The 26,451-nt window shown below is 40.5% G+C and overlaps 1 protein-coding gene across 2 annotated transcripts; it reads right to left on the bottom strand.

The window, feature by feature from the left end:
- Nucleotides 1–2,358: 2,358 nt before the first annotated feature.
- Nucleotides 2,359–26,225, bottom strand: RELA (RELA proto-oncogene, NF-kB subunit). 2 transcript variants are annotated; one of them, XM_072117916.1, is made up of 11 exons: nucleotides 26,026–26,225; nucleotides 17,268–17,306; nucleotides 17,021–17,175; nucleotides 15,661–15,809; nucleotides 13,555–13,646; nucleotides 13,313–13,444; nucleotides 11,050–11,154; nucleotides 9,384–9,596; nucleotides 8,045–8,125; nucleotides 5,251–5,310; nucleotides 2,359–3,478 (listed from the first exon to the last, which is right to left on the bottom strand). In XM_072117916.1, exons 1-11 carry the CDS (start codon nucleotides 26,030–26,032, stop codon nucleotides 2,892–2,894), a joined length of 1,620 nt encoding a protein of 539 aa, XP_071974017.1. In that variant the 5' UTR covers nucleotides 26,033–26,225; the 3' UTR covers nucleotides 2,359–2,891. The 2 variants fall into 2 exon arrangements, with proteins under 2 accessions (XP_071974017.1, XP_071974019.1); XM_072117918.1 differs by having other exon boundaries at nucleotides 9,384–9,593.
- Nucleotides 26,226–26,451: the final 226 nt, after the last annotated feature.

The raw sequence follows: 26,451 nt of genomic DNA, 5'->3' as shown, positions 1-26,451 counted from the left end.
CTGAGAAGTGAGTAACACAGAAAATTCACGGGTTTTATGGGACTAAACAGAGGACTTTGTCAGGGTGCAAAGTAAGTATTAACACACAAGTATATTTAAATGGAATATTGTAAGAAAGACATATTTGCAATGCAGCTGCAATGGGCTTCTATAACTTGTCTTTAGTGAAAGTGAGGTCCCTGGTGACAGGTTTCCTTTAAGAGCAGTGTCACGCTTCCAGACACCATTACACACAGTAGCCAACTAGGAGGAGCTTGCTACTCATCATAGGGTCAGTCAACCAGACAAGGACTAAAACAGCAGTAATTGCGGGTACTGCGGTTTATAGAATAGGCACCTATTATTAGGAACAGTTGAAAATCTGAAATAATTCTACAGCAATAATTGCAAAGAACAGACCTAATTACTAGCATGCATAAGGATCTTGAGGATCCTTTTTCTGTATAGTATTCAGCCTCAGAAAAATCATCAATCATCCCTTGTTCGCAAAGTTGCTCCCATCAGAGAAAATTGCATTTGTATGCCTAGTTCATAGCATGTTGAGAAAGGTGTAGAAGTACTGTGTTAGCCAATAAAATTAAATGAATAAATAAATAGTTTGGAGATCTCCAAACTATTCCTCATAAGTACAACAGACTAAAGGAAATATTCCCAGATCTACCTCCCTGGCCAACAGACAGGCACCAAATATGGAGGAATCTCCTGGTCAGAAATGCCCTCTTTTCAAACACAGATGGGCACTGAAACAACAAAAAATGCAAGTCATCTAGCGGAGAACGTTGGCAAAACAGGACTACAACATCCACACAAACACACCATGAGCTAGAAGATGGATACACCTGTGGGAAAACACTTTCCTGGACCAGGCCACGGTGTGAAGAATTTAAAGGTCCTAAGACTGAAAGAGGACTTTAATAATGGAAGAGGAAAACCTGGGAATTCAAGCTGATGATGAGCTTCCAGACACTGACACAAGGACTCAACATTGCACCTGGGTTTATGGCCCATTACATAGACACACTTCAAACACCACAAGAGACTAAATCCTCCCCTATTGACCTTCAAAAACAGTTTTATTACCCCGATTTATCTTAATGACTTATCACCACATGTACTAATTGTGTAAGGCCCCTTCCACACCAGCGTTTTTCACGTGCGAGTTCTGCGCGTGCTTTTGACGTGCAGAACTTGCATTGCACTCTGTCCCATTGTTTCCAATGGGTCTTTCCTCATTTGTGTTGTTTTTCACGCGCGTGCTTGCGTTTGTTTTGACATGCATCAAAATCGCAGCATGCTATACTTTTGCGTTTCACTCGCGTTTTTCCCGCCCCATTCAAGTCCCCATGCAAGTGCAATGCGTTTTAAATGGATGGGTTGCTAGGTGACATGAATAATTCCCCTGCTCGAGATCGAGCATTTCATTAAAAAAACACAGTGAAGAATAGAATAAAAACAGTGAACATGGTGAACACAGGATCATTTAAGTGAAAAACACAGTAAAGCACACAGTGAAGAATAGATTACAGATGTTCGGCACATCTGCTTACTTGTCGGGAGAGACAATATGTTGCCCAGTGGTTTTATGAGAGTCTGCTGTAAGTTCTTCCAGCCTGTGCAACAGTAGGATTTCAGAGATCAGATCAAAAATTAGAGGGCACCGTAGTATACATTCCACAAGCATGGTATCAATGTCCTAACCACTTTCAGTATAAATCCTGCTAGAGTGCCTAGTTTTATTTATTGAAAGTGGAAACAGAAGAGTTGTGTTTAGCAGAAGAGTTGTTAGGTCATCCATAAAACTAAGGTCTGTCAGAGTAGAAATGAGATCCAGGATGCAAGACCAGAAACGCAATAGCAAAAGGGCATTCCCACCAAATTCTACCGTTCGTTAAAAATACTTGAAGGGAAAAAAAAAAAAAAATGAACAAGGAAAAAGACCAAGTAAGAGACTGACAAACGGAATAGCTTAATGCAGCAAGTTGAAACGACAGCAGTAAAAAATCTTTATACAAATGCCTTCATATTCCTCAGCGTTTACAAATCACAGGAGTAAAAATGGGTTAAAAGGACATGAGGGGACAGGGTTACATTTAAGTATTTTTAAAGTTTCATGTGTCTTTAACGTCTTTATTATTAACAAATTCAGATGCATCTGTAGGGGGTCAAAGAATGCTTAAAATTTCCAGTTATGGACTAGAAATATTTTAACAAACACCCTCCCCCCCCCGCCATGACTAGTTGGGGACTGGGGATCTGGGGTCGGATCCATACATCTGAACAGTGTAATTATAAGATAAAGTTTACTTAATGAATCTCTACTGCAGATGCTTTGAATAAGAAAAGGAAAAAGACTAGATGGAGAGATCAAAGTAAATTAGTTGGTTACAAATAAGCACACCAAACTAAAAACATTTATAAGATAGATTCTTAGTGAATACATACAATATTATACAATATATGCTTGTTTGTCCAAAATACATGTCTTAGATAACAGTAAAAGTCAAGTATGTACAATAAAATGAATTGAGAAATAAAATGACATGTAGACAAAGGAATTAAGAGATTCATTCAAAAGCTTGCACTCCAGATAGAAAACTCTCATTTATGAGTGCAGCAGTGCAAAAAAAAGCCTCATAGTTGATAAAAATTATAATTCCTGTAGAAAAATCCAATGTATAAGCCCCACTTAAAAAAAAAAAAAGCGCTTCTCTCACACGGATGTTAACTCGAATAGGATTGGGAGAGCACAATCCTAGTTCCATTATGACCAAGATGATAGCAGTCCTATTATGTTTCTGTAGGCCACTGCAATCTTGAGAAGATCCATGAATGTTAATGCATGTAGCTCAGCTGTGACTGAGCAGTGTCTAGTGCCTTCATTGGAATACATTTCATTTCAATGTATTTATAAAAGATGCAAAGTCCAGATCCAACATAGAGTTTAAGCATTCTCCCTGCTGCATTTCAAAAATCCCATTCATGAGAGTACTGTCAAGTCTTTCAGAATTGTCACATCCACCTGCCTCCTCACCGGTTCCAGTAGTCATGAGTCTAGTGATTGATTCAGGATAAGCCATGAGTGTATTCTGGCCAGCCCCAGCCTCATGGAGACCTTGTGAGAGAGTACTTGAAGACTGAGATTCACTGAGAAGTTGGCCAAAATCACTATTGTCAATGGAACTCAGACTTGCACAGTGGCTGTCAGGTTCATTCTGCAGCATGTTTGCTAAATCAAGATTGGCATCATCTGTAAAGGAAGAATAGCCCAACATAGAGTCCAGATGTTCATCTACTGATGCTGAAGGCTGAGATACGGAAGGTAGAGGGGAAAATCCCAGATTGCTGAAATCACTAGCATTTACAGTGAAGAGTGGAGTCAACGTATTTCCAGTGTCGGCTTTTACCACAGGAACTGAGAATTGGGGATTTATCGGCATAGACATTGGAAGGTTTCTCTGAATAGCTGTGGGTATAGGTTCTAAGGAAAGAACAAATATTATTCAGTGCATGATCACCAATACGATCTACTACTTTCCTGACCTACGATAAGCATGATAAAACCAGCAGTGGTATTGCTTAAGAAAGGTAAAGTAGAACTGCATTCATAAGAGACCCCTACTGTACACAGAGGGGATTTATTACCTGTATCATAGGATACAAGTGTGGTGTTCCATGTAACATTAGATTAATGCATCTAACGAATGTAAGGATAGCCCTTGTTAAAGCTAATCCCCACAATCTTTTAGAAAGTTTAATGGCCCTGATATGCAAATTTTCTAAAGAGCCAACTGGGGCGTGGAGTAGCCGGAGCTGAGGCTATGCCACACGGCCACTCCATGCCCCAGTAGCCTCTTTGATCCTCCTACCAGATATCTTCAGCTCGTCCTTGAAGCCAGGGTTCTGCACATGCGCAATAGCTCTGGCTTTGGAGCCGAGATCGCGCAGCTGCTGGCCTGTGTTCTGCGCATGCTCTGGCTTCGTGGACAAGTATGCGCAGCTCCTTATAGCTGCGCGCTAAAGATATCTGTAAGGATCAAAAGAGGCTACTTGGGCATAGAGAAGCCGCGTGGCGTAGCCTCAGCTTCAACTACTCTACACCCCAGTAGCCTCTTTTGAAAATTAGCATATCATGGCCATTAAAAGATTGTGGAAACTAAAGGATTGTAATTCATTAGATGCACCTACCACCAGATCTACCTTAATAGGTAGATCGTAGTGGTAGGTTTCCTTTAAACCTGTGTAAACGTGCAATAAGGTGGCACGACCCCACAGCTGCACAGTGCAGTGGATGGGAGTCCCTGAATTATATAGAAATATAATGCAAGGACATTCCCTCTTGTGGCTGAACAGCCAGCGTGGCAGAGGGAACGCCCTAGCATTATATTTCAATATTATTCCGGGACCCCCATACACTGCACTGTGTGCAGCTCATGGCATTGTGCCACCATACGGCACATTTACACGGGCTACACACGTTTGTGCCCTAACACAGAATACACCCATCTAGCAAGTGGTGCAACTTTGGGATCTAAGCAGCTTAACAGCAGGATGGGGCGGTATGGTGATATTCCAGCTTCATCCACTGTGTAGTAGTGCTGCTAGCAGTGCTTTTATCCAATTGTTGGGTGTGCTGGCTGTTGCACTCTCAATGATCTCATGTTAAAGGAAATCTACAGTCAGGATTTAAGATTTAAGGAATCTAACATTAAGTTATACTAAATGAGTAACTAATCCCCTTTTATTATTTTCTAAAACTGAAATCCTAAGTTTTAATACTTTAATATATTTTTATGCCAATAACCTCCAGAGGCCACCAAGGCATGATGTAGCATCTATTAACTTCGTGTCTAAGGCTACCCAACTTCATGAGTAGTCTATGCAAAGCTGTGCTCCAAGCTGCATGTGAATGTGGCGGCATACCGCACAGGTTAGAGTGCTCAGTGAAGCCAGCATGGGACCTGGAGCTTCTGCACATGCGCAGCACTCCCCTCTGCAAGGGGTTAGATTTTAGAAAATAATAAAGTGATTAGGGATTAGTTACAATTAGGGAATCTACATAAGAAGATTCACATTAAACGAGCTATCCTATTCATAAGCCATTAATATGCTTTGCATGGAAAATAGGTAAACCATTGACTGGACTTAGAAAAAAGGACCTTTATTAGTTATGTTCTATGGGTTAATATACATGTAAAAGTCTGCAATTGGAGAAAACTACTAATATATGACATGCACAGAATCCACAGTTACCGGTCTTTGTAATGTTCCGGAATGGAACAGCAATTTTTCTTGTGTTCTTTACTTCACTCCCTAAAAGGAAAAAAAAAGACAAAATAAGAGGAATGTAAGTTTTCTTTACAGATCATGCTCCACGTGAGCTGGTATTGCCAAATGTGACAAACGTTCCTCAACATTTTCATTCTTTGAAAATGAAACGCTTTCTTTACAGCTTGAGAAATATGGAATGTCCAAACATTGTGGGAGGTCTATAAACTGTAGGAGCGATTTTTTATATTTTCACAAAAATAAACCCCTTTGAAAAAGAAAAAAAAAAAAAAAAAAAAAAAAAAATATCAGTTAAGGCCTGAAGTGGCCTATGCCTATGTAATAGACAACCACATCCCTTAAACGTATGCAAGGGGTTAAGAAGAAAATGCACCCACAGCTATTTTTCTCCCACAATTTCATAGGGGTCTGCAAACTACGGTTTTGGTAACGGTAGGTCGTGAAGGAAGATAGTGTCACTGGGCTTTTGGAGGGAAGATTTGACTGAAGAGTCCCTTTGGAATCACCCAATAAGTGACATTTTGAAGACTACTCGCTATACCTTGATAAATTCATTGTGAGGTGCATTTTGACCCCACAGCTGTAATACAGAACTGATCCACAAAAACGAAAAACTAAAAATTCACCATGCAGGTTCAATAATGTGTTTTTCCAGTCATTCTGCTACCATATATTTGATTATATCAATTTTGACTTTTCATTATATGAAAGTTTAAATTCAATTTTTTTAAACTTTGCTTCCAAACTCAATAGGAGAAAAATCTTCTTTAGAATGGAGACATCTTCTATAGGTGCAGTTGTGTCTGAATACAGCATGTAATACCAGTCATGGCAGTGGTTACAGCTGTCACCCGCCGTTTACAGTGGCTGCTCAGTTCAGTTAATTTGTGGCATAACTGCTGTGAGAAAAGTCACTTTCTTCTGCATCATACTATAGAGCTGGCCTTTCATGAGAAAGGAGTCTTCAGACTAGATCAACACGGGAAAAACAATGTGACCAGAGAGTAAAAACTTGCTCTCTTTAGGTTGTAAGGTGATTAGACTGAGCCAACAGTCTAAAGGAAATTTACCATTTCAAAGTGCTCATTCTGAACTAAAACATACCTTTACACGAGAGTTGGTAAGCTGATACTGGAGGTGGTCTTGATAAGGAACGTAAATTCACATAAATCGATGTCTAGACTAGGCAAATGACCCCATTCTGAAGCGGATGCAACGTCCCTGCCAACGCGCACGGCAGAGGAGTAGTTGCGAATAAGCCCTTTTACTATTAAGTACATATAGAGGTAATTGAGCAGCGGTAAATTCTGCCTGGATAGGCAAGGGTTAAGCATGTTAATGTTATCATCCAATGATGTTCCACTATTGTAACTGAAGTGTTATTGGAGGAGGAGACCACCTGACTGGGGAGTAACTAAACCCTTAAACAGGGAAGGAGTTAGCTCTCTTAGGACCCAGCTTCTGACGGAGGAGCATCAGCTCTTAGAGCACCTGCTCTTACTACAGGCCTCAGTGCTACATGGTGTCAGTCCACCTTCAGGGCTGATACTGAATATACTCAGGATTAAAAGCTGCAGCTTCCAGCGTTGGACACAGCTACATCCCAGCCTGCCCCTGCATCCAGGCTGGTGACATAACTCCTGAGGTTCTTCTCCAAGAGCACTCCAGTACTGCACTTGTACAGAATCGTTTGGCGTGTTGTTACCGTTGGTTCGAATAAAGAACTGTAAGTTATTTTTATGCACAACATTGCCTACGTCTGGTCCCTGCTACGGCTGTATCACCATCAAGGGCGCCACATCCATCTACCAGGGACACATACTACAGACTCTAAGGGCTGCCCCAGGGAGAACCAGTACATCAGCCTCTCCCTCTACATCATTTCTTGCCAACACCACCTGCCGGAGACCTTCCAGGCTGTAGGACAGCCCTCCGGTCCTCATACCAAGCACCGTGATACTAGCGTGCCTAGGCCGCAACCGCCAGCAACTCCGGTATTCTGGGCCCCAGCTGCCCCCAGGCCCCAAGAAAAGGCTAGGCCCCGGTGGGGGATGTTGCACAGTGCGCATGCGCCAGTGCTTCCGAGAGCTCGGTGACGTCTCCGGCTCTCGGGAGAAAGTGAGGGAGGGTAGAAGGAGAAGTTTCAAGCACGCAAGGCGCATTGTTGTGACTGAGCACCCTGTGTCAGGGGCCCAGGAGTGCCGTATGGGGTTATTTGCCTAGTGTAGAAATAAATTTTTTTTATGAAACTGCAGATTTATGTGCCTTATCAAGACCACCTCGAGTATCAGCATCTTTATGAATATTATGGTCATTTTATTTTAAGAAATTATCTTAGTCAGTTGTTGACTTTAAAAGACAAACTCCTGAAAATAATATTTTTTTAGGCTACTTTCACACCAACGTGTGCTCACCCGGCCATATACATGTCCTCACAACTGTAGTCTGAAATGGCCTAACAACTGAGTAGGGGGAAAACAATGGGACTGCCCTTATTGGGAAGGCCATCCAGTAAATCAGGGACTTGCCATGCTCCTTCACAGGATAGATCTCTCATTTCCAGTATTTGTCAAAAATGCTTTAGGGACACAGAAGTCTGAACTTACTGACCGTTTTGACTCCAAATAAACGAAATGTGCATAATTGTTATTTTTAATTTTTTGGTATAATTATTTTTGTTATAATTATGACAACCATCTAATCAATTCTAATAATGTATTACACAAAGACAACAACCAAACCACACATTGTGACTTACCAGAAAAAGGACTTTTCTTCACAATATGCTTAAAACTTTCCAAAGTTCTTTTCCTTTTTTCATCAATATGATGAAGATCCCCTAAAACAAAAAGGGTTTTTTTTGCACTTAATTGGTCTTAGGTAGTTATGTAATTGATTACAGGTGTGGGCGTATTACAAAAAAGTCCTGCCAAAACAGATCATAAAAGTAGTTTTATGTACTTTCTCAGTAGCTACTTATGGATTGTGTGTTGGTGGCAAGAGATTATTGATTAAACCCCAAGATATAGCAGGCAATCCCCACGTAAATAGCCAGTGCCTGCCCCCCAAACCCGTAGGTTGTCGGAAGGGTGAGTACAGTGGTTTTTTTTCCCACTGACTCAAGTACAAGCTGAGTTGGGGTTTTTCAACATTTTTTGTGCTGAAAAACTTGGCTTATACTATAGTAAATATGGTAATCAAGCAGCAGAATATTTTGAAATATGACCCACTGACAAACAAAAGCTTGAAAAAAAGGAAGGGTGGGGGGGTACTTCATCTCTAGGTCCGGCAAAAAAAAAAAACAACACACACCACAGAAAGGCACCTAATCTACATTTGACACGGTTGCTAAATAAATAAAAAAAGTACTACCCTAAATATCTATCAAGCCTAGAGAAAGAAGTCTTCTTTCACACTGTGGATAAGTGGGTACTCATTCATGTTACCTTAAATAGAATATATGCCGTATCCACGGGCAGTGAACAAACAGACTTGGCTATTTTTGCCACTCTCATGGACAGGAATGAAAAGTGGCTATGCCATGGGTGCCAGCGAACCTGCTTTTGAGTTAGAAAAAACTGGCTGCAATTTTTCAGTAGAACAGACCAACATTTCTTGGGGTACGTTCTCATGTTTCATTTACAGTGTGTTAACAACATGTTTAAATTGTGTAAACCAATGCATTTAAATGAGGTTTGTGTAAACACAATGTTAACACGATACATGTGATGTGTGAATATCAATGGCAAACTGTTAAAGCACCCTCAGGCCAATAATGATCTGTCCTGATAATTGCATTTTCCTGCAATTATGACAGCAATGTGCTCATTCCTAAAGAGAAAAAATGTCCAAATCCTGTCTTGCAGAATTAGAGGGAATAATAATCATCAACATCATCTTTATTTATATAGCGCCAAAATGGCTTGAGTAATCGCCGCTTTCTGACCTGCAGACCTTTCTGTCCGTGAAGTCTTACCTGAATAACGCCCTTGCGGTAAAAAACAAATTCATTTATAAAAAAAGGGGTAAAAAATTCACATAGTAAAAGTTTTAGTGCATTTGCCAATTCATTCGAATGACTTATGATCTGTTAATACCTTCATATGGAAGATACTGGAACTCCATGGGTTCGCTCACTTCTTTGTCGGATGGTCTCCTCAACTGCATCTGGACTTTTACAGGCTGACGGATTTCCGAAACTTGGTAGGGTGGCGTCCTGAAGACTATGGCTACCTGTCTGTGGACATCCGCTTGGGAAAATGATCCCCTTGCTTCCCAGTTTCCATGTACAAACACAACCTCTATGTCTTCTAGGAAGTGAAAATAAACAGTTATGCAAAATTAATGCAATTAATGGAAAAATAGTCCCCTGAAGTCCCATCCCATGCAATAATCAAATAAAACATGTAAAAAGTGAAAATCACCAACCCCCCCCCCCCCCCACAACATATAGGGCAGTGTGGGCGAACTTATGGCACGGGTGCCAGAGGTGGCACTCAGAGCCATCTCAGTGGTCTCAGGACTTGCCACGTTGAGCATTATTTTAATGTGGAGCATCCTGGTATACCTGAGACTGCAGGAAGAGAGAGGTGGTGTGGACAGGGTCAGGTTATCATTGGAGCCCCTCCTGTGCGACCCATGAATCTTCCCTGTTTAGGAGGCCGTCAAGGGAAGCTCCAGTGACAACCCAAATTTCCTCTCCTTCTGACAAAGATATTGGTGCCCTCAGGCCCATTGAAAGCTGTGGTACAGCACGGAGCAAGAAAATTGCAATAAGTTACTGCTTGAATTGCAGTTTTGGCACTTTGCAAAAAATATGCAGGTTTTGGGTTGCAGTTTGGGCACTTGACCTCTAAAAAGGTTTGCCGCGTCCGTAACAACCCGTACAATAAAATAAAATTGTCACTGAACCCGTACAGTTAAAAATTATAAAAATGTTCACATCTGACCTCATAAAAAGCGCTACAAAAGTGATCAGAAAGTAACATTTACCCAGACATGATACCAAAAAAAACCTACAACTTGTCCTGCAAAAAATAAGCTCTAACACAGCTCTAAACAAAAAATATAAATGTTACATGGCGATGCAAAAACAAGCAAATTTCTCACAAAATGAGTTCTATATTCCGCAAAACAAGTTAACCATAAAAAAGCCATATAAAAATCAAGCATCGCCGTAATCCTGAGGAGCCATAGAATAAATAAAACATATTTTTATGGTACGGTGAAGTCCGGAGGAAAAAAAAAAAAAAAAAAAAAAAAGCTAAAAACCACAAACAAGAGTAAATGATTTTTTTAACCACCACCAAGAAAGAGTTAATATAGAGTTAAATAAGTGTTTTGGCGATTTTCATCGAAAAATTCCACCCACAATTCTGAACCCCCTAACAACATAAAAAAGAGAGAGGATGCATAAAGCCCTATGCCGATATAAAGCAGACATTTGGGAAATGTTAGTTATAAAGTTACTTGGGCGCTATGACCATGCCTGAAAAGCAGAAAATTTTGAACTTTGAAATGTAATAATTTTTCCAAATTTCATTTTTTTTCATAACTAAACACAAAATATAAGATATCATCAAAAGGTTTCTATTACTTTGAAGTACAATGTGTGATGAGAAAACAAATCTCAAAATCCCCTGGATATGATAAAGCGTTACAAAGTTATAACCTCCTATAATGACACAGGCCCTAAAATGGCTTAGACAAAAGGGGTTAAAGGGTACAAATGGACATTTGCAGACATATATGAATACACAGTACCTTTTTGCACTTTATCACAGAGTAAAAATATCTCATCGCCTCCTAAGCAACTCCCGGAATTCTTGTTAACTCTACAAATCTTCAGTTCGGCAGTGTTAGGAGCTCCTATAATATTAAGTGTATTAAATGTAAAAAAAAAACAAAAAAAAAAAACACATATGTACAAAGCAAATAACTGTTATACACCATTACTGTAGTTAAAGAGCTTTACAAATGTAAATATTAACATTTCTGTTTTTTCCATTTTGTGGCATTTTTGTTTTTCACCTTCCCGGTACAGGAGATTAATATATTGGAGACTCTGGGCATCTTCAGATCTCACGCGCTTTTCTTTGTGCCATATCACCTTTTATATTATAAGCTATCAGCCCACCATATACTTAGTGAATCAAATACGGCGCTGTGCGGCGTTATCTTGGTCACATGACTCCGTGTCACGTGACTTGGGGGCATGACGCGGAAACATGCATTAAACACGGCGCTGGGCGCCGCCATCTTGGTCGCATGGCTCTATGTCCCGTGACTAGCGGGCATGACGTGTACGCATGCGCACTACACTGGGGATGACGCTGAGCGCGGTTATACCATCAGGGCGCTCCACACCTATCACCACAGGTATATATATCTGTTAATCTACATATACCATTTACCCCTAAGGAAGACACTGCGAGGGGCTCTCCCAGCCCCTTCCCCGCCTGCCTAGTAATTATAGTTATTATCCATATTGCATGATCGTTTTGCTACGGTGTTGCACTTTTTTTTGGTCAGCTCTTTTATTTTCATCATTCTGTAGCTGGACAGGCTTAGGGTTTGGGGCTGGGTAGGGAGGCATTTTCCTGGTGGGCCTTATCATGTGCCCGACCCTCCCTTGGGTTTTGTATAGAGGATCGTTTTTTCCTTTTTAAATGCTTTTATTGGCGTTTGGTTTGGTGTATAATATTCATGTGTTGTCCATATTAGGTTAACCCTTTCAGGACCTGGCCCTTTTTTGTTTTTTTATTTTTCACTCCACATGATCAAAAATCCATAACTTTTTTATTTTTCCATGTCCAGAGCTGTGTGACGGCTTGTTTTCTGCGTAACAAATTACACTTCATAGAGATGGTATTTATTATTCCATGCCGTGTACTGGAAAGCGGGAAAAAAATTCCAATTGCAGTGAAATTTGTAAAAAAAACGCATTCTTGTGGGCTTGGATCTTACGGATTTCACTGTGCAGCCAAAATGACATGTCTACTTTATTCTTTGGGTTGGTACAGTCACGGGGATACCAAAGCTGTGGGTGGTATATTTTTTTGCGGATTTTGATGACATTTACAATGTTATTGATTTCAGGACTGTACGACCATGTGAATTTTTAATTTTTTTTTTTTAAATGACAAAAAAAAAAAGTGTCATTTCCGACTTTGGGCGCGATATTCCGTTACAGGATTATACGCAGTGAAAAACAGTTATCATTTTATAGATCGGGCATTTTCAGATGCGGTGATACCTAATATGTTTAGGATTTTTACTGTTTATTTATATTTATATCAGTTATAGTTTTAAATTTTTTTTTTTTTTTTTTTTTTTTTTTTTTTACACATTTTTTTAGTTTTACTATTTTTCAGACTCCCTAGGGTACTTTAACCCTAGGTTTTCTGATCGATCCTACCATATACTGCCATACTACTGTATGGCAGTATATGGGGATTTTACTCCTCATACATTACAATGTGCTGTCAGCACATTGTAAATGCATGGGTTAACCCGAAGTAGACTCGGGTCTTCGTGAGACCCGAGGCTACCATGGCGACGGAACACCGCTCCCTGATGAGCGTCGATCCTCGAAAAGATGGCTGCGCCCACGCCGTGGCCGACCCGTGACGTGCTATTATGTCACGAGTCGTGAACGGGTTAAATAAAGTGTCATTTTTGTATAGCACATGGTTGTTTTGTATTACTGCTTGGCTTGCTGTTTTCATGTGCTCCATTTTCTACTATCATGTGTAGTTCCTCCTTTATGATTTTAATATTAACATTTCTGGCATAAATTTTAATATGCAAGTGAGACCGACTTGCAGCCAAATCAACCACCGAAAGATAAAATCCAAGTAATATTCTGTTTTATAATCAGAGGAATTTCCTAAATGTGGTCTATCTTCAAGTGAAAATACACAGGTCAGTGTAAAAATATCAGCTTATCAGGCATTCTTGAAAACTCAATGCCAGAAATAAAAGGAAGTTCACGTTATGCAACATTGAACATCATTTCTTAACTTACGGTTATCGTATATGGGCTGAGAAACTACAAACTGAAGTGGAATAAGCACTCCAGACTGGTCAGGTATGTATACTTGAAAGCAAAGGCAGACGGTGTTCAAGTCAAAGTCAGATTTTAAATCTTCAACCGGAACTGCAAGAAAAAAGAAAAAAAAAAAAAAAAAATTAATAAAAAAAAAAAAAAAGAATCATTAAAACAACAGCATGAAATGGAATGGATTGTGGTATACTGTGATACTCTACCATTGAAGGGGTTATTATTTGTTCGAATCCGCTGTGAAATGGCTTCCTCCACTTCTCTCTTTTTCACACATTGAATGCCCAAATTCTGGAAACTGATTAAAATATATTAAAACACTGGAAAACAAACCATAAAAAGGTAAAAATACATTTTGAAATTAAATGAGTTTTCTTGGATCCTGAAATTTATGACCTACTGTTGACAGATAATCAACAGCATACTTTTGGGGTTCTGACACCAAGCAACTAACGATTAGAAAATACTGTTATTCCCCCCCCCCAAAAATAGGGGTTTATACCATTTTTAAACCTCAAATCGATAAGGGGCATGGCTCGATAGGAAAAGGGAGCATAGATTAACAAAAACGGGCATAGTTTTAGATGGCAAATCTCAAACAAAAAAAAAAAAAAAAAAAAAAAAAAAAAAAAAGAACAAAGGTTTTAATTACTAGCTAAATCTATCATCCTGCATGAGCTACCATGATAAATCTGGTGCGCCTATTCTTAGCAGTCCAAAGCCAGCAGGCAGATTCCTTGCATTCCTTGACTCCCATCCCCAGGGTTGTGTTTGGTCTGTAGAATCCAAACTGCACAGTGTCAAGTTTTCATGAACTCTGCTTCAAAGTATGGCACGCTGCCGTCCATCGGAGCCGTGCCCCTGGAAGCTCTGCTTCCGGCAGCCTAGGATGTCCAGCCCTCCCTATATCACAGTGCTGTATCAGGCGCTGGTACAGGGGGTGAGCGTTGCTTGAGCGGAGCTCAGACACACCACTGGACATGGGGGATGCCAGACGAGGAGAGTAAAGGTTTATTTATTTTTTTTTTTTCAAAAGCCCTCCTCCTCGTGTTAAAAGGGTTGTCTGACAATTAGAAATATTTAAGGCCGGAGGCAGACAACGGAGCTCTGTTCGTGAAAACTTGACTGTGTACTGTTCGGAATCCACAGACCGAAAACAGCCCTGGGGACAGGAGTCTTAAAATAGGAGTCTTGAATAAGGGCGATGCCACACATGGCGTTTTGAACCCGTTAACACAAGGGCAACAATGGTGCAATTCCATTTTTTTACGCAAACTTTGCTCCAGGTGTTATAAAATGAAGCACTTATGAATCACCTCAGGGCAGCACAGCTCTTCTAGTCACCACTTAAAATACAGAAGCTCAGCGGTGACATCACGTTGATATCACACACCCACAACAGACTGTGGCCTGTATTAGGCAATAGTGGGGGAGAACTGTACACCCCCCCCCCCCCCAAGCCTAGAAACTAGTGTCTTGTATTGCATAAAGCGGTACGAGTGACCGCACCCTAAAACGATCAGGAACCAACTTATGAGAAGGTCCCTGAAAGGGTGGGGTTGAGTGTGGGCTTATGCTCGATTCTATAAGTTTTTCCAGGTATTCGTGATAAATTCAAGTAGTCTAGTATAAACAGAGCAAGTATAATTTAGTATTCAGCAAGCTTTACTTCCCAATACCAACCATAAAAACGTTAAATAAATTTACTGCTTCATAGTGAGGTTGAATGTTCCTAACGCTCAAAATGTCAGGGTACCTCCCTGAAAGCTGCCTCAAAAAAGCAGCAGGCACAAGGCGAAATGGACTTCCAAGACAACTGCCCAGCCATTGGGCACCACAGGTGAGTCGCCCTTAGGGCGACTTCCACACTTGCGTTGCAGATCACGTCACAGATAATGCACGTGAAAGGACTCAGGGCTGAGGTCTATCTTTTCTATGGCAATAGATGCGTGAAAAACGCATTGCACTTGCAAGTGTCTCAGAGTGCAATGCGTTTTTGATGCATCTCCATAGACTTGTATGGTGCATTTTTTCACGCGCGTGACTTGCAAAAGTAGAGCATGCCGAGATTTAAACACACGTTAAAAAAACGTGGGTGTGCGTGAAAAAAAATGCAAGTGTGAAAAAGCCCATTGATTACAATGGGTCAGAGTGCAATGGAAGTTCTGCACGTCAAAAGCACGCGCAGAACACGCGCCTGAAAAACGCAACTGTGGAAGTGGCCTAAGGGAGAGTCCATACGTTCAGTTTTTCAAATGCAGTTTTTGAAGCCAAAAGCAAGGGAATTAACAATTCAGTATGCTTATAATTACCTGTGAATATTACGATCAGGTGTCAGGTCAGCCTCATAGTAACCATCTTTGCAATCTTTTCCGACAAGCTCATGAGGATGAGGTTTATGTGGGGCATCTTTTGTAACTAGAGATACCCTTATATGGGCTGGTCCTTGGTAATTGATTATCTGTAAATTAAATTTTTTGGAGACAAGTAGATATTTGTTATATGAAAGCTTAAACCCTGAAATTTAACTCCTGCTGCTCCATTAACATGTTTCCACCGATTTAACATTTTATTGTATGGAGTGATTTTACACCACTAAACTACCATCACCCTCAGGTAGTGCATGAAATCTACTTTGCAGCATTCCCTCACGTTACAACTCCCCAGTTGACTTATATAAAAAAAATTGCCTTGAGACATGTCAGTTTAAATGCCCTATATTGGGCTCTTATAATACCAAGCTTTGGTATCATATTAAAGAACAAAATCTCTTTTGCATAAGGACGGTGGCACACGTGGCGTTTTGAGCCCGTTTTTGGGCAGTTTTTAAGCAGTTTGTTAAAAAACGCATGCTTTTTTTTTTTTGGAAAACACACGTTTTTGACACGTTTTAATTAAGATAATTGGTAAAACCGGTCAAAAACTGATCAGTTTTCAAAAATCGCATGGGTTTAACGGGCTGCTTAAAAACGGCCCAAAATTGGGTTCAAAACGCCACGTGTGCCGCCGGCCTAAGGCTTGTGTGCTGAAGCAGTGGAGATACAGACAGTTAAAAACATAGTTCGGAATACAAAATACAGGATTTTTTTTAATGGACAGGCTTAAGCATAAAAGAGAAAAAATAAAATAAATAAAATAAAAAAAATTATATATATTATAAAAAAACTACTCCGGTTTTAGGCCTTCACCTAGAGCAGGAGTTCCAGGGGGATAGATAGATAGATAGATATATCTATCTATCTATCTATCCTGGAACCTGGAACTCCTGCTCTAGGTGAAGGCCTAAAATCGGAGTAGTTTTTTTTTTTTTCCCCCCACGTCAGCCTCTAGGGGTTTTTCCAGATTCCTAAAAAACACCTTTAACCGCTATTCACAAATATCAGCGAGGCGAGCATGGGCGCTACCACTTTGTACATGCGCTGTAGGGAAACTGAGGGAAATAGCCTAACAATGTACTCAACAATTTCCTTCAGTCACAGACAGTGAATTGAGTGCCAGTGCATATGCGTGACATGATACTCCATTTACAGGGTCAAAGGGACCTCCGCCAATGCATTCTGAGCCAGTGTAAACCAAAAACCCTACTTATCTCTCCTAATAGACAACGCAGGCAGATTCATCATACTCCAAATACAAAACTATACTTGCAGAATAATGAAAAAGAGTACCAACCTTAATAGTGGGATGTGTTTTAGTCGTATCGGTACTCCTCTCTCCGGGAATGCTTCCTGCAGAACGTCCCTCACACTTATAACGAAATCGCATACCACGTTGCTTTGGCTGTTCAATAATCTCCACATATGGAATGGAAGGCTGCACACCATGGCCTGCAGCAAGATGATCAAGAATAAACATAATCAAATCTAACATAAAAACCCTTCATGAAACATATAATATTACAGACAATTACCAAGGTTACCTGAAGCAATCCAGTCTTTTCTAAAAGAATTTAACATATCTAAAAGAGAAGGAAAATAAAATGTTAAAACCAAACTATAGTGAAACTGCTAGATACTGGATCCTTCCTATACAGCTAGACAAGATTTTAACACATAAGTAGTCAGGTCTCTGCCACTATTTCTGTCGCCACTACCTGTTGGAGCAGGTCACATGGATTGCATCCCAGCCTTTATCTAGTCAATTCATACATTTATCATTCTAAAATAATTTTTTCTTTATTATGTTAATGATGATGGGCACATGGAGAGAGAAAGTGATGTCACCCCTGTCACCCCTCCCCTCCACCTGCTCATGTCTGTGTGTAATGTATAGTAAAGCATTGCTAGTGTCTGTGCTTTACCTGCTGACATGCTTCTCCTCCCATACATATGTGACATCAGCTACACAAGTAACTGACATGTTCTGCTATAACATGGCTGCCTGGAGCTGTTGCATCTTTCACATACACACACACAGGCTGCAGGGGGCGCCAGCAAAAAGGAAGCACATGGAGGAGCCCTTACACCATTATACCTCACACCATTACACAGGCTGTCAGTCATGTGTATAGGAATATCTCACATACACACAGACTGCAGGGGGCGTGGCCGGAAGCACATGGAGGAAACATTACACCATTATAAAGGCTGTAAGTCAAACACTGGGGGTGTGGCTATGCCTCCCACTCATGAATAAGCTGGACAGCTGAATATGATAATGATTCATTGGACATCTCTCAGGTCATTTGCATAAAGCTTTAGGACCTGATTGTACCTCCACATGCCTGTAAACTTAAGCAAAGGGATAGAGTCAATGCCTTCTAATGGCAGTTTATGAAAATATATTTAGTTGTGGTGGTTACTTTCCCTGACAGGTTCTCTTTCACTGTCTCTACTAACATGTCAGAATGAAGCGGTGTAGAGGCACACCCCATGGCTCTTTAGAATAGTAAACTCCCATTTTATTCTTAAATATTCAAGATTAAAACTGCATTGTGCTCTTGTTTATTAAAGGGAACCTGTCACCACATTTTCACATATACAGTTAGTGACAGGTTACCATAGAGCCCTATTAACGGACACCCTTCTTGTAGCCAAAAATGGTTCCCTTACATCCCGATAAATCAACTTTTCCTTATATCACCTGGCATCAGAAACAGTGTTTCTGCTTAGCCAGACCCTCCCATCTACAGCTCCCCATGTCTCCTCTTAGGATGTCATGTCATAAGGTCCTTTACCCAGTTATGTTTGTAAGATCTACCCCATGTATGTATCTGATTACATGTCAGTATGATGGCATGATCACAGCATGTCTCAATGGACATCACACCTCCCCATACATGGAGGCCGTTGTGATTTCATATGATCAGATACATACACATGTATCAATTGTAACAGAACCTTCGATGACGTCAACCTGGTCACATGACATGAAGTGGCCAATGATTTAACAGAGATCTCTCTCAATGTTCCACATAGCAGCTTGTTCTGTAGCACTGAGACCTATCATTCAAAAAAAAAAAAAAAAAAACTAAACACGAAGACGAAAAAGGGCAGAGTCCTGTTAGGGTTGATCATAATTATTAATGAAGTATTTGATTTGGGCGTCTTAATTTGCATGACAGGTTATAATTGCAGGTAAAACACAATTGTTTGCCAAATCAGAAGCTATAGGTCCTCTCCAACCTCTGGAGAAACAAATGTACGGAATGAACAAGTCAAAAGACTAATCCATACATCCTGCTAAAGATTAAAAAAATGATCCATCTGACCACAGCAGGATATCTGTGTATTAATCCTCCATCTACATAGAACCCTATGAATTTCAGACTGTCTAAACTGGAAACAGATAAGTAACGGACTACTAAGTAGTACGTTACCAATCACATTAGTTACCAAAACATAAAATTTATTCAGCCCCTATAAATGCAAATTCACTCCTCAGAGGATGGTCATTTTGTTAGTATCCTTCTCTACTAGTTAGATCAACAGGTGGAACTTGACTGACCAGTGCTTATAGAGTACTTGAGATTCCAAAGTCCTGTTCTCAGCAACTGCTGTTTATTTGATCGAGGTTACAGCTCTCGGAATATGACGACGCATAAAAAAATACGATTTTTTTTCTATTAAATTTCCTGCCACACACTCTTGACCACTGTCCTGCTGATTGGTTAAAGCACTGACAAAGCACTTCAAACGGTCCCTGCGAGAGGTGTTTGTGGTTGAGAGCTAATGGTGTGTGTGTGTGTGTGTGTGCAGGTTTAACCCCTTAAGGACGCAGGGTATTTTCGCTCATTTCTCGCTCTCAATCTTCAAAAATCCATAACTTTTTCATTTTTCTATGTACAGAGCTGTGTGAGGGCTTATTTTGTGCAAATTTTACTTTCCTGTGATGTTATTTATTATTCCATGCCGTGTACTGGGAAGCCGGAAAAAAATTCCAAATGTGGAAAAATTGAAATAAAAAAACCCATGTGCGTCACCTTCTTGTGGGCTCAGTCTTTATGACTTTCACTCTGCGCTCCAAATAAAGCCTCTACTTTATTCTTTGGTTCGGTACGATCGCGGCGATACCAAATTAAGGGCGCTGTCCCACGTTGCGTTCGCAAACGCAGACGCAGACCAAACCGCGCCCACTGGGGCGGTCCGTTCACATCGGTGTTTTTCAATGGAAACGCCAGCGCGGCTTGTTCCCGATCGCAGGCGTTTCCATAGAAAAACACCGATGCGATCGGACCGCGGACCGCCCCAGTGGGCGCGGTTTGGTCTGCGTTTGCGAACGCAACGTGGGACAGCGCCCTTATACAGGTTTTATTGCGTTTTAATACATTTTCAAAAATTAAACGAATGTGTACAAAAAAGAAAAAAAAATTTGCCATCTTCTGACGCTAATAACTTTTTCATACTTTGGTGCACGGAGCTGGGGGAGGTGTCATTTTTTGCTAAATGAGCCATCATTTTCATTGCTACAATTTTGAGGACTGTGCGACATTTTAATAATTTTTTATTACATTTTTTATGTCTTGTAAAAAGGTGTGAAAGTCCTGTTTCAGACATTTGGGCGCCATTTCCCGTCTCTGAGGTCACGGCCGGCCATAACCGTTTTTAAATTTTGAGACGCGGCGATACCTAATGTGTCTGTGTTTTTTACTGTTTATTAGGTTTTATATCAGTTCTAGGGAAAGAGGGGTGATTTGAACTTTTAATATTAAATACATTTTTTTACATTTTTTTTACATTAACCCTAGATGGTCCGATCGATCTTACCATATCCTGCAATACTACTGTATTGCAATGTATGGCATTTTTGCACATGATTGATTACAATGAGCCACTAGCTCATTGTAACGAATCTTCAGAAACCAGATAGCCTCGAGTCTCACGAAGACCCGAGGCTACCATGGCAACTGATCGCCGCCCCCTGATGACATTCGGGGGATCGCAGGCAAGACGGCCCTTTCAGTGCCGCCGTCGACTTTGCCGGCAGCAAACAACAGGTTAACACCTGCGATCGGTGCAAGCACCTACCGCGGGTGTTAGCGATGGGTCTTTGCTGTGATATGCAGCAAAGCCCATCTCTGTATGAAGAGGGCTCAGCCTGTGAGCCCTCTTCATAGCTCCAGGACGGATATAGCTGTCACGGAGCATGAAGGGGTTAATGTAGCAGAGCAATTGGTGTACATGTTACAGAGCAGTTTGTGTTGGAGCTATTGCAGAGATGTTTGTGTGACATCTAGGGAATTTTTATTGGGGAGAAATATAATTTTTCCTTTTTTATGTCCAAATTTCGGGTGCATCCTTTAGCCCGAAAAATACAGAAAATACATTACTTAAGAAAATTTCATTTATGTTGTAAACCACAAGAAAACTTTTACATATTTGAAATAACCTGTCGAATAATTTTATCATGTTGTTTTATACAAGTGGTCCCCTACTTAAAGAGGACATGTCATCCAGAAATTGGGCACTAGGAGCTCTCACAGTGGCCCGGCGTATTCATGAGGGGGCGGTTACTGCCGCATGACACACGGCAGTCACTGCCAAGCTATGGAGCGAATAAGGCGGCCCGGGGAAGAGGAAGCGCCTCGGACCGCCCCCTCATGAATACTCTCAAAGCGGTCCGGCGTTTTCATTGTACTCCGCAGAGGTTTCAGATAATGCTATCATTGTAACACTGCTGCATTTGTTTTAGCACTAGGAGATGCTTACTAGTGCTGACAGGTCCTCTTTAAAAACACCTGACTGACAGACGACTCCTAGTTACAAACGGACCTCTGAATTCTGATAAATTTACCATACTTTAGTCCTAGGCTACAATAAACACCTATAGCAGTTATCAAATGTATCTGCAATGAAGCTTCATGAGTTTCGTGAACTCCTCCGGACCGGGTAAGTAAATGTGCCTCAATGTGTCCGTTTAGAGAGTCCCTGCCCACACTCTGGAATCTTACACTGACCATCACTGAGTGATAGTAGTGAAAACTGAGTAAAATTATCTTTATTGTGTTAAAATCACTAGGGTTTGAAATGTGAGAATTTTCTTTAATGGGAAGACCCCTTAACGCCATGTTATGGCTTATTTTCTGCGTAACAAATTACACTTCAAAATGGTGGTATTTAATATTCCATGCCGCGTACTGGGAAGTGGGGAAAAAAAAAATACCAAATGCAGTAAAACTGTTAAAAAAACCATATTTGTGCCGTATTCTTGTGGGCATGGATTTTACGAATTTCACTGTATGCCCTTTATTCTTTAGGTCAGTACGATTACGGGGATACCAAATTTGTATAGGTTTAATAATGTTTTCATACATTTACAAAAATTAAACCCTCCTGTAAAAAAAAAACAAAAAAAAAAAAAAAAAACTTTGCCATCTTCTGGCACTAATAACTTTTTTATACTTTGGTGTACGGAGCTTTGGGAGGTGGTTTTTTTTTTTGTAGCTTTTGATGATGTTAACAATGTTATAATTTTTAGGACTGTCGGGCATTTTCGGACACAGCGATACCTAATGTGTTTATGATTTTTACTGTTTATTTATATCAGTGCTAGGGAAAGGGGGGTGATTTGAGTTTAGGTTTTTTTATTTTTACTATTTTTAAGACTCCCTAGGGTACTTTAACCCTAGGTTGTCTGTACTATCCTATGGCAGTATATGGGGATTTTACTCATTCATTACAATGCGCTGAATTAATGGGTTAACCCGAAGATGCCGCAGGTCTTCGGAAGACCCGAGGCTGCCATGGTGACGGATCGCCGCTCCCCGATGACGTCTTTTTGAAGCCACCGTCAGCGGGTACCGATAGCGGGTGTTACCAGTAAGCCTTTGCTGCAATATCCAGCAAAGACTTACCGGCTATGGAGAGGGCTCAGCCCGTGAGCCCTCTCCATGCACCCGCACCCAGCATGTGACGTAGTATTACGTCACATGTCAGTAAGGGGTTAAGAAATCCCTGTGACATCACATCAGCAACATCATGTTTTCTCAAGACACATTGGGGCTCATTTAGTAAGGGTTGCGCTGCACACTTTTGTCGGACTCTGCACCTTTTTTGGGGCTAAAACGGCCTGCATAGGTATTTAAGAAGTGTGTGGACTAGGATTGTGGTTCATGCGATCCTCTTTGTGGCGCAGCTGCGATGGCTTCCATGCGACACAAATTAGGGAATGTGTCGTCGGACAGTCCGACTAATTCGGACAGAGTGCAGTATTTAACTTTTAAATTGTGTAGCACAACCCACATTAAAGATGCACCACAAAAAGATGGGGAACTCTGTCGGACCTGAGCGGGGAAGTGACACATTCATGATTTCAGGCACACAATCATCGCCGCACCTTGCCTTATAGACGGACAATGCACTTTCAGTGAATTCCGGTGACCCTGTAAGTATATGTGCCCCATTGTACTTCATGCTAGCTGTAAAATTTAAGCGATAAGTTTTGTGCTTCGTTTAAAGAAATTTTTTTTAAAAATGAAAAAGTTTGGAAAAGAATGTTCATATTCAAAGTTTGAAATGTTCTGCTTTCAAGGCAGATAGTCAAACTACCTAAAAAGCTTAATAACTAACATTTCCAGAATGTCTTCTTTATGTTGGAATGATATTTAATGTCTCCTCAAATTTTTCGAGGATGTTATGAGGCTTAGAACTTAAACCGCCAAAACTCACATTTTGAGGGACAACTCAACTTTCAAGTGACTTTGAAAGCCCTAAAGAACAGTAAAACCCCATAAATTACCCCATTATAGAAACTACCCCCCTCAATGTATGCAAAACAACTTCTATTAACCCTTTAAGTGCTTCACATGGGTTAAAACAAAATGGGAGTGCGATTTACAATCTTTTTAATTTTTTGGGAAAATTCATGCATTTCACAATTAACTAAATGATGAAATGCTCTGCAAAAGTTGATACCCAATTTCTCCTGAGTATACCAATAACCCCACAAGTGGTGATGACTGCTGTATGGGCCCATGGCCAGGTATGGAATGAAAGCAGCACCATTCAGAGCAGATTTGTATTGTTCCATTGTACAAAATATAATTTTTTTCTGGTAATGTGAACATAGTGTATGAGGGCTTATTATCAGTGAGAGATACAACGTATACATAATTCATTTTGGGGGTCTATAGCTTATTCATGAGATTTTATTTACCATTTCAAGGGGGACACAGTCAAAATCACCAATTATTATTTTTTAGCCCTTTTTTCTGCTCACTGTAACATAAAAATAATATTTTACCTTTATTGTATGGTTCACTACGATTATGGTGGTAACTCATTTATATAGTTTTTCTTATCTTTGTTCAATTTTACTGAGAAAAACCAATACAGGCAGTCATCTACTTAAGGACACCCGACTTACAGACGGACCCATCTGCCCCTGGTGAACCCCTCTGGATGCTTTTCTATAGTCCCAGGCTGAAATGCTGTAAGGTGTAGGTAATGAAGCTTTATTGATAATACCTGTTCCAATCACAGCAAAAAAATTTTGAAACTCCAATTGTGACTGGGGCAAAAAAAAGAAAAAAAAAAAATTTGTCTGGATCTACAATTATAAAGCATACAGTTAGAACAAACCTATCTTGTACGTAACATGGGGACTGCCTGTATTGGAGAAAAATCCAAAAATTTTTTACTATCAAAAACTTTTCAGGGGCATAACTTCTGCATTTTTCTGTCGACAGATCTGGTTGAGGGCTTATTTTTTGTGAAAAGAATTGTTCTTTTCAGTCATATCACATTAGGGCAAGTACATTTTTTGGATCACTTTTTAGAACATTTTAGGTGAGCGTATTTGATGAAAAATTGTATATTACGCAAAGCTTTTCTTTTTTTTGTCATTCCCGGAGCGGGTTCAATATGGATTTAGATTTATTGTACAGATTGATCCCTAATATGTACATTTTTTTCTTTTATATACTTTATTTGGATGTTAAATATGCTTGTTATAGATGTTTTGACTACATAATAACATTCCTATGATATCCATTTCTGTAGGTGCATAAAAAAAAAACAAAAAAAAAAAAACAAAGTTTGAAAAATTATGTCACCAGCGTGTTCTAAGCCCTTCAAGGGTCACATGATTGTGTGGATGCTACCCTTAAACTATCCATATTGTGTGCATTCTTTTGAGAAACCAGCAAACGTTCATTCGCTGGTTTTCACCCAAAACTACGCCAGGCCCGAATGGGAGTGGGCCGGCACCGACGTTACTGTCCCTGCACACTTGCTGCTGCCGTTGACTCTTCACATGTTTATTTCTAAGCCAGACCCTGTATCGTGTACAATAAAGGCGGAAGTCTCTTGATGTATCCCGCTACGAATATGCAGCGGTGGGCATAACATGAGCGCCGGCGTATGATAAATATCCCCCCATGTGTGTAAAAGAGTGTATGAACATGTGAATTTACATATATATACATATATATACATATATACATATACATTAAGCGAATGGGGCTGCTATGGGGCCCAGCCTCTCCTTGATACGCCCCTGCTCTTGATGTATCCAGCATGGCCCAACAATCATGCGCCAATTATCGCCCCCATAATCTGAGCCTTCCAGTTACCTGCTGTTATAGCAAATACATCTTCTAGTTCAAGTCGTACTTTCCAGGCAACTTTAGGAAAAGCTTAAAAGTTATCCCACAAGATAAGAAATAATATACTATAGGCTTTGGTTGCTAGGACCCCCTCCAATCTCGAGAACGAGGGTCCTTGTTCTGATTCCCAACTCTCCATTCACTATATTCCAGCTACAGATTGTCATCTCCTGCAATCCCATAAAAAATACAACTACAGTTATTATTAGGAATGGAATTTATAGGTGTCCCAGTGGTCAAGCCACCAACACTCAACCTGTGGATAGGAGTGAACATGAAGGCTTGGGACAACCCCTTAAAGTTGGAAAAACTGTGCTTAGGCCTCACTGTAAAATGTAATGTATTTAGAGAGGGGGGTAGATGATTTAAGAAAAACTAAGGAGAATATACACCTGCAGACTAAGTAACAACACAATAAATGAGTATTCGGGTAAAATATTCAAAAAGTGACTTCCTGATAACCAATGTTTCTTCTACTACGGAGCCTTATTTCTTCCATACATTGAGGTAAAATACGGAAACACGTCTCTATGAGCAGCACAGAACAGCGCGGTGTGACATGACAGCAGCAGAAGCTACAAAGACGTCACACGACTCCCTAACTATGCTAATTACGGGCCCGACCCGCACTTACCTTCCATAGTTAGTGGAGACAACTCTCAGCTCCAGTATAGTATGCTCCACCGTACACGTCCAACAACCCAGCACTTGTCTATCTATAAAAAAAAATCCCTTCTTTTTCCTTCAAGTACACTTTTACTTCGTTGAACCCACGCCCCCTTACACACGCATTTGCAGACAATCCCTAAAAGCGCTGCGGAAATACCCAAATGACGTAATTCGTGGAACGCCCTGATAAATGCGCCTGCTCCCGTTCCACCAGGTACCGCCCACTTTTCAGTCATCAGCCAATTAACTGCGGAAGATCACATTCTTTCGCTGATCGATTCAAACCCCAATGCATGCTGCGGGAAGTGACCAAGGGATTGGGGGGAAATGAACACTTCTTTCTAAAACGTGCACATGTTTGTTCCGTTCTAGTTTGAAAAAAATGTTCTGT

The sequence above is a fragment of the Engystomops pustulosus genome, chromosome 7 (genome assembly GCF_040894005.1).
Source record: "Engystomops pustulosus chromosome 7, aEngPut4.maternal, whole genome shotgun sequence".
NCBI classification, from domain to species: Eukaryota; Metazoa; Chordata; class Amphibia; order Anura; family Leptodactylidae; genus Engystomops; species Engystomops pustulosus.
This window is presented reverse-complemented; position numbering and strand designations above follow the sequence as displayed.